We start from the raw sequence: 8265 nt of genomic DNA, 5'->3' as shown, positions 1-8265 counted from the left end.
AATTTTAATATCAGGTTTAATGCCATTTTCTTTTATAATGTGATCCATATAGATGATAAATAAGAGTGGAGATAATGTGCATCCTTGTCTTAAACATGATTTTACATGAAACAATCGCTGCATTTCTTTCAATTTTAACTGCTGACTTACAACTTAAATATAGTAATGTATCACCCTGTAATGTTCCATTTACTCCATATAACTGTAGTGGTTTGAAAAGCTTTTCCCTGGGTACCTTATCATATGTCTTTTCCAGATCTATAAAACTGAAGTATAGACCCTTGTCATATTCACATAAATTCCCAGCTTGTTGTTGTTCTCCCAGTTTCTCTTCCAATTTTTCTCAGCCTTTTTTCAAGTATGTTTGCCTAAATCTTAACTGGAACACTTAGTAGAGAAATTCCTTAGTAATTCTCGCATTCAGGTTTATTTCCTTTATTATAGATGGGCATTACAAGAGCTCCAGTCCACTCACCTGGAATTTGACCTTCATCAGTCCATTAAAAAACAGCTTGATTACTTGCACAGATTTAGTCACTTGGGTTTTTCTGAGATCGTGAGGTGGTGAAGAGAATTCAGAGACATGTATTGCAGTGTAGTCACTACAAAACTTTTATCCCTCCTTATTTGAACATTTCTGGTGAAATATCATCTATTCTAGCTGCCTTTCTGCATTTCAAGTTTTTGACAGCTTTTTGTACCTCAAGTATTGATATGTACTTGGTTTACATATCGGTTTACTCCAAAAACATCTAAGATATCCTTATTTTCATGTTACTTTTATCATCTTTGAGTCCTTTTACATTACTTTTCCCTCCATTTTTAAGCTTTTTCAATAGCCTCCAGAACATTTTGTTACCTTCCTGATATTTACCTTCTATATTCTAACCAGTCTTCCCATGGCATTTGTTTAGATTAGTTCTAAACAAATTTCACACATAGATTAGTTCTCTTACATTTTCCTCTGTATTCTTTTAGGGAATCTGCCGACTTATTTGCCAAGAACTTTTGGTATGCTTTATTCTTTTCTAGGACTGGTTCTTTAACTCCTTGTGTCCACTATGGTGTTCTTATTTTTCTATCCTTGTAGACAACTTCACCACATGCCTCCCTAGCTGAATTGATCAACGTTCTTCAGAGTTTGTCACTAAGACTCCAAGGTTTTCACACAGCTTCATTTTTTCTTCAATAATATTTGTATAGTTGAGTCTACAGTATGCCTGTAAAAGCTGATTAACTTTAATTCTTTTCAGAATTTTTTTTTTTTTTTTTACACTGTTCTTTTCAATGCACTATTCAGTTTTATTGTACTTAATTAAATGATCACTTCCAATTTCAAATCCTCTGTACTGTGTCCTGAACCAGCATGAAGATATTATGGGAAACACTGTAGAACTAAAATATTTCAGCTATTTAGGCTCAATTATTAGTGAAGACGAGTTGCCTCAGTCCTGAAGATACTTTGTTTGCTTACACTTGGATAAAGGATTAAACTAAATTTATTATAGTCTAACCAGTGGTGAGCTATAAGGGGCTTGCGCGAGCCCTTTGTTAAATTTTTCTCAAATTTGCGAGCCTCTTATTCTTCTTGTTTACTTTTTATTTTTTTTGAAACATATTAAGCGACAAACTCAGACGGTAACCTAACAAAAATTAGTCTATTCGGCAGTGTATAGATTATTTGGAATTATTGTTTCAGCTCCTCTATCCTCTATAACAAATGCACCCAAGTTTGAAAATAAAATAAGCGCATGCGCTATCTTTACCCTTCTCCCTTCTGGTAGCCAATCGTATGGTAAAACCAGTAGCCAATCAAATGTTTTATAAAAGATTTCATTGTTATTGTATTTTGATAGTTAAAAAATGTTTTTCTTATGTGAGATAAATTAACACAGTTGATTGTGTGCCAAATATTTCATGTTTAGATCACGAAATATTTGTTTAAAAACGATAGCCTTTAGAGGTTAATTGTCCTCTCATACTTTTTGATTGGAATTTGCACACAAGCTGTATTAATAAAAGTTTTCGTGTGAAATACGGCTTTTTTTTTTTTTTTTTTGCTTGATGATGCAAGTCCTTTGTTAAAATTTCCATAGCCCACCACTGAGTCTAACCAAGTGGAAAAAACTTTCAACATCTTTCTCTAAATCCAGAGTAATTTAATAATAAGGTGGTACACCTTTTGGCAACTCATATAGGTAAATATGACTTACTTCTGCCTTAGTATCACCACTTCTGGGTCTGGCTCCCACTGACGAGACCTCAATAAAGGTTGAAACCGGTCTGGATAGTGGCCCTTCCCTTAACGAATAGCATTATACATGTCTGTATGGGAGATACTGAGACAAGGAGTGATGAGAGCTTGGTCCACCTTTACCACGAGTTGCCTCAGTCCTGAAGATACTTCAGGCGCAAACTTTGTTTGCTTACATTTGGATAAAGGATTAAACTAAATTTATTATAGTCTAACCAAGTGGGGAAAAACTTCTAACATTAAAAAAATTTATATGGAATAAGAAAGAAATTAGAATACATAAGGTGTTTAAGCAAATTTTAACTATCTGAGAGCTGGATTAGAATAAAACAATTGAATAAAGACTGGGGAACACAGATACGAGAATTTTGCTATCCTGCTGACCGCTTGAGAATACATATCACAATTTGGTGATGATGAACAGAGACTTAGTTTTAATTGGTTATTTTCTGTATAACAGCAATATTTTTTTTTTGTTAGATTGTTTATTTTATTCAAAAGCACACTATATAATTACAAGCATTTTTATTCATACCCCTTATGTTTTCTCTAGCATTCTTACAAATTTTCATCTATTTCTTCTTCAACCTCTCTGAGAGCATTTAATATTATAAAATCAGTTAATTCTTCTAATGCTGTGGTTCCATAATGAAATTCAACATTTTCTGTTTCTGTCCTTTCTTCAGCTGCTAGTTCTTCTAATGCATCTGATATCACATCCTCTGCAATATGGAAAGAAGCTCTTGAAAATGCTTCATCTGTATTTACTTTAAGTTCAGAAACAACCTGCTCCATTGCCTCCTTTCTTGAACTAATAGATGTATCTGATATATCTTTTTTAGATACTTCAGTTTCATCTTGTTTTACATTTTTGTCAGGAAAATTTTTGTAATCTTTACTTTGCATTTCACTAGAAGAATAAACAGCCTTATCAACTGTAGCACCTATTTTCTGGTTGTCTTCAAATTGTTTAACCTTCTGTGGACAAATCTTATTCTTATGAAAAGTGTCAGCAACCCAGTCTGATGAAGTATCGTCTTTGCATTGAAATAGTAAATGAAGGGTTTTATCATCATAAGCATGCTCACCTATATCTTGTGGATTCTGCATATCTCTGTTAAATTCAGACAATAATTGAACTGTTGAACTATCTATTAAAACATTTTCATTACGTTCATTTCTGCTAAAATCTTCAATTCTCTGAGCTCCTGTTATCGATTGTTCTTTAGAATCATCAGGGAATTCCGTTTCATTTTGTTCAGTTAACATACAAATGTCATCATCATGGACATCATATGTTAACTGGTCTGAGTATATTACAGAACTTTCTTCTTCACTGGAAATGCTTTCATTTTCTATTTCTTGCATAGCACTACTAATTATATCACTTAACTGATTGATAGCAAATGAAAGTTTTGATTTTCCATGTTCTGATATATTTTTCTGAATATTAGCATCTACAGCAGTAGTATCACTGTGGCGATCTTGTGCTGTCACATAGGAGGATGAATCACTTAAATCAAATGTTGCAATGCTAGATACAGCGCTATCATCTAATTCAAATATTTTAGTTGCTGTGATGAGCGTCTCTTTTTCCTGTTTTGAACTTTCAAGAATTTCTGTAACTGCTTGTTCCACTTTTTCTTTATGGCAGAATGGGTCATTTAAATCAAGTGCTACATTACTGGATGAAGTGCTAACGTCTAAATCAAATACTTTAGCTGGCACAAGTAGCCCTTTCTGCTCTTTTGAATATTCACAAATTTCTGTAATCTCTTGCTCCTCTCTTTCTTTCAGCCCTGCCTGTCCATTTATCTCACTCTTTGCGTTCAAAATTTGCTCTTTTCTCTCTGTTTCAAATGTAGAGCCAATTTTTGTTAAAAGATCTTCATTTATATCCTCTTTAAGCACATATTTCCCTTTTGTAAATTCAGTCTCCTCTGGCATAATATTTGTTAAAATTTCAAAGATTTCTTTGTTATGCTGATCTACATCTCTCCTTATCTCATCAGCAACCATTTCATTTCCTTTAATCTCCATTTTCTCCACTCCATCTTGCTTAACATTATTATGATCCTTTTCTATCATCTGATTTTTATGCAGATTCAGTTCTGATATATGTTCAAGAATGACAGAGAAATCAGCATTTTCTTTCTCACTTTGCTCTTTCAGAGTACTGAATCTTTGTCCATGCATCATTTGATCTTCAAACATATCTAGTTTATCTTCAGTTTTCATATAAGATTTTGATTTACTAATTATGCTATTTTTTTCTTCATCTCTGCTTTCTGATTCAGGTTTTGTCTCATCAAAGAAAGTATCATCATCATGGACATCATATCTTAACTGGTCTGAGTATATTACAAAACTTTCTTCTAAACTGGAAATACTTTCATTTTCTATTTCTTGCATAGCACTACTAATTATATCACTTAACTGATTGATAGCAGAAGAAACTCCATATGAAGTTGCTGAAGATTTATCTTCAGCAACTTCATATGAAGGAAAATCACTGTGAAAGAACATTTGGTCATGTTTGTGTAATTTTTCAATGTGCTCATCTTTATCTATGATATCAAGTAGTTCCTGGATTATTTTGACAAAAGGTAGCATCTGCGGTTCTGTTTGATATAATTTATTACCCTGTTCTTCCTCGACATATTCTGTGTCATAAGTTTCATACAGTGTTTTTTTTTTATCTTTCTGAACACCACATTTACTATCTGTACCATCTGAAATGAATTCTGTTTGAAAAGTTTCTGCATCTGTTGTTATTCCATTTTCCTTGTCATAACCAAAATAATTTGCATCATCTTTTGTTTCTCTTTTATACTGCTGCACTTCAGGCACTGTATCAGAAGAAACTAACTGTATAGCAGTGAAAGGATATCCTTCAGTCATATTCACAGAAGAATCTTGAACTACACTGATATTTTTATGACCATTCTCAGGGATGGGTGTTTCTCTAGGACTAGAAATTTTTTCAATCATCTCATTTTCATTTAGACTTTCAATACTAAGTGGTTCATCTCTTTCTTCTTTAATCACAGTTGACAGTGTTCTGTCATGTAAATATTTTGCAGTTTTACCCAGATGATCTCTCATACTGTATTCCTCAGATGCATTTCCATCTTGTTGCTCATCTTTAAAAAAATTCTCCAATTCAGTTTCTTGAAGTTCTTTTGTAAGTTTGCTGGTCATGTGATCAAATTTTTCTTCTACTATTTTAGACATGATTTCTTTAACTGGCATACTAGGTTTAACAATCATCTCTTCTTTAAATTCATTTTCTTCTTCAGGAGGCCTTTCTAAATTACTATCATTATCACCAAGAATGGATTCAATCTGTGTTAAAATTTCTGCATCTGCTGTTATTCTATTTTCCTTGTTATAACTAAAATAATTTTCATTATCATCTCTTGTTTCTGTTTTATACTGCTGTTCAGGTACTGTTCTATCTGTCTCGGTGCAAGTATCACCTTCATTCATATTCACAGAAGAATCTTCTTGCATCATGATATTTCTGTCATCATCAGGAGTGGAAGTTTCTCTTGCATTAGAAATTTTTTCAATTATCATCTGCTTTTCAGTACTATGCACTTGATCTTCTTTTATTACAGCTGATAGTGTCCTTTCATATAAATATTTTGCAATTTTATCCAGATGATCTTCATCATGTAGCTCATATTTAAATAGCTTTCTTAATTCATTTTCCTGATGTTCGTATGGAAGTTCACTGATCATGTGATCTTCAAGTTCTTTTTCGGACCTGATTTCTTCAACCTTCCTCAAAGGAAAAAAACTGTTTACACTAATCTTTTTATCATCATGTTCTTTCTGAACCCCGGGGCTGATTGTTTCAGAAACTAAGTCAGTACCTTCAGATAGTAAAGGATGAAGTTTAGTCATACTATCGAGTTCTTCCAAAGCAGATGAAATTACATTTTCAACTGATAAACTGGCAACATCTGTTGCCAATTTACTCTCCATTGAGCCACCATTTCTTCTGGAAAATACTGCTAAAGGAATAATTTCTTCACTCTCCTTCTGTTGACCAGTTTTCTGTAATCTGTATGTCTCCTTAGATTTCTCTTCCTTAGCACTAAGATGACCTTCAACTTTGGGTATGAAAGTTATCATCTTAGAAGGCTCTTCTTGTTCAAATTTTTGTTTTGCTGAAATAGCAGATGATGGAATGATTGATTTATAAACCAATTTAGTGCTCTCAAGTGGTAAAGAAGAAATATTTTGACTATCAATTTTTTCTAAAGCAGATAAAATTACACTTTCAACTGTTGAACTGGCTACAGACATAATATCCAAAGCAGTATCTGTCTGACTAGATAAGAGTGAAGAAATGGCTTCTTCACGTGCTGTTTGCAGATCTGTCATCTTAGCTTGAGGAAGAAATTCTTTTGATCCGATCTCATCAGCTGCAATCTTGGATTCATAGATTATGTCTTCTTTATGATCTCTTTTTCTGACAACTGCCTGTTCTCCTCTGCTGATTTTTTTTTTTTCAATTTCACCTTTAGAAATATATAAATGAGAAAGAATGTGTTTCCTATCAGTTTCTTCTAATGCAGATAAAATTACACTTTCAACTGTTGAACTGCCTATAGACATAATATCCAAAGCAGCATCTGTCTGACTAGATAAGAGTGAAGAAATGGCTTCTTCACGTGTTGTTTGCAGATCTGTCATCTTAGCTTCAGGAAGAAATTCTTTTGATGCAATCTCATCAGTTGCAACCTTCGATTCATAGATCATGTCTTCTTCATGTTTTCTTTTTCTGACAACTGTCTCTTCTCTGCCTATTATATTTTCTTCAAGTTCATCATCAGGAATGATTTCTTTATGGAACTGTGGTATAATAGTGGGTGTTTCATTAACAGTCTCCTGGAAAACAAATTACTTAAGCGATAATGGTAAACATTTATCATAAAATGTATATTTAATCTTTACAATCATTAAAAATCTCATGATAAAGATGAAAGTTACCATGAATAGTTATTGGCTTGCTGCTTTTATTTTTATGCTATATCTTGTAAAGGATAACTTCAGGCCAAAACAAGGATTGAGAATCAGATTTTCAATTTAAGAAAAATAACTGAAAAATCATAGGAATACAACAAGGATCTGTATTTTGTTGTAGATCTGAAACAGGCATATGAAAGCACCAAGAGAAAAACTGTTTACAAATATGATATAATGGTGTAAAAGGATGTTATATTGATCAATGCATATTCAATATGTGTAAATTGTAAGTAACCAGTTGGAATGGAAGGAGATACAGGAAGATGGTATGATATAAAATCAGGAATGAGATGGGTGCACATTATCACCACTGTTATTCATCATCTATATGGATCACATAATGATGGAAAATGACATTAAACCTGATACTGGAGGTATTAATCACAGTGATTACTTTATTGGGATGATGTTATATTCTTAATAAATTCAGTATCAGTCTACAGGATTCCTTAACTAAATTGAATAACTGCTGTAACAAATTTGGTGTTAAAATCAGCAATTCAAAAGGACAAATGCAGGAACATGAACGATTGAACTGTATCCTGAATCAAGAACCTATAAAACAAGTAAAATACTTCATCTATTTAGGCACAATTTTTAGCAAAGATGGCAAATTAAACATGGAAATTGATAACAGAATAAGTGAAGGTGGTATGGTTAGGAGTCAAATGAATAAATTTATATGCAATAAGAGAAATTAGCTAAAACACTAAACTAGTTGCATCCAAACCAATATTAACTCATACATCTGAGAGACGAGTTAGAAATAAAACAGTTAATCAAAGATAAGAATGAAGGCTTCTTCATGAGCTGTTTACAGATCTGTCACTGAGAGTTATGGAAAAAACCATGGGAGTGAGGATGGTATCAATGGCAGAATATTAAAAATATAGATATTAGGAAGGAACTTGGCATTGTTAGCATCCAAAAATGTATGAAAAGAGCTAATCACACTATGATCACTTATGCTTTCC

The 8265-nt window shown here is 32.8% G+C and overlaps 1 protein-coding gene across 1 annotated transcript in view; it reads right to left on the bottom strand.

Annotated features, from left to right (window-relative positions):
• Positions 1–2764: 2764 nt before the first annotated feature.
• LOC150101176 (uncharacterized) overlaps positions 2765–8265 on the bottom strand; it is a 202517-nt gene continuing 197016 nt past the window's right edge. Inside the window, exon 10 of the mRNA XM_090402185.1 lies at positions 2765–7153. Coding sequence (XP_090258311.1) covers positions 2813–7153 — 4341 coding nt within the window. The 3' untranslated portion in view covers positions 2765–2812. The remainder of the gene's footprint in view (positions 7154–8265) is intronic.

The sequence above is a fragment of the Typopeltis vanoorti genome, chromosome 12 (assembly GCF_054136105.1).
Source record: "Typopeltis vanoorti isolate ZY-2024b chromosome 12, IOZ_Tvanoo_1.0, whole genome shotgun sequence".
NCBI classification, from domain to species: Eukaryota; Metazoa; Arthropoda; class Arachnida; order Uropygi; family Thelyphonidae; genus Typopeltis; species Typopeltis vanoorti.
Note: the sequence above shows the minus strand (reverse complement) of the source record. Positions and strands in the feature narration are given on the sequence as shown.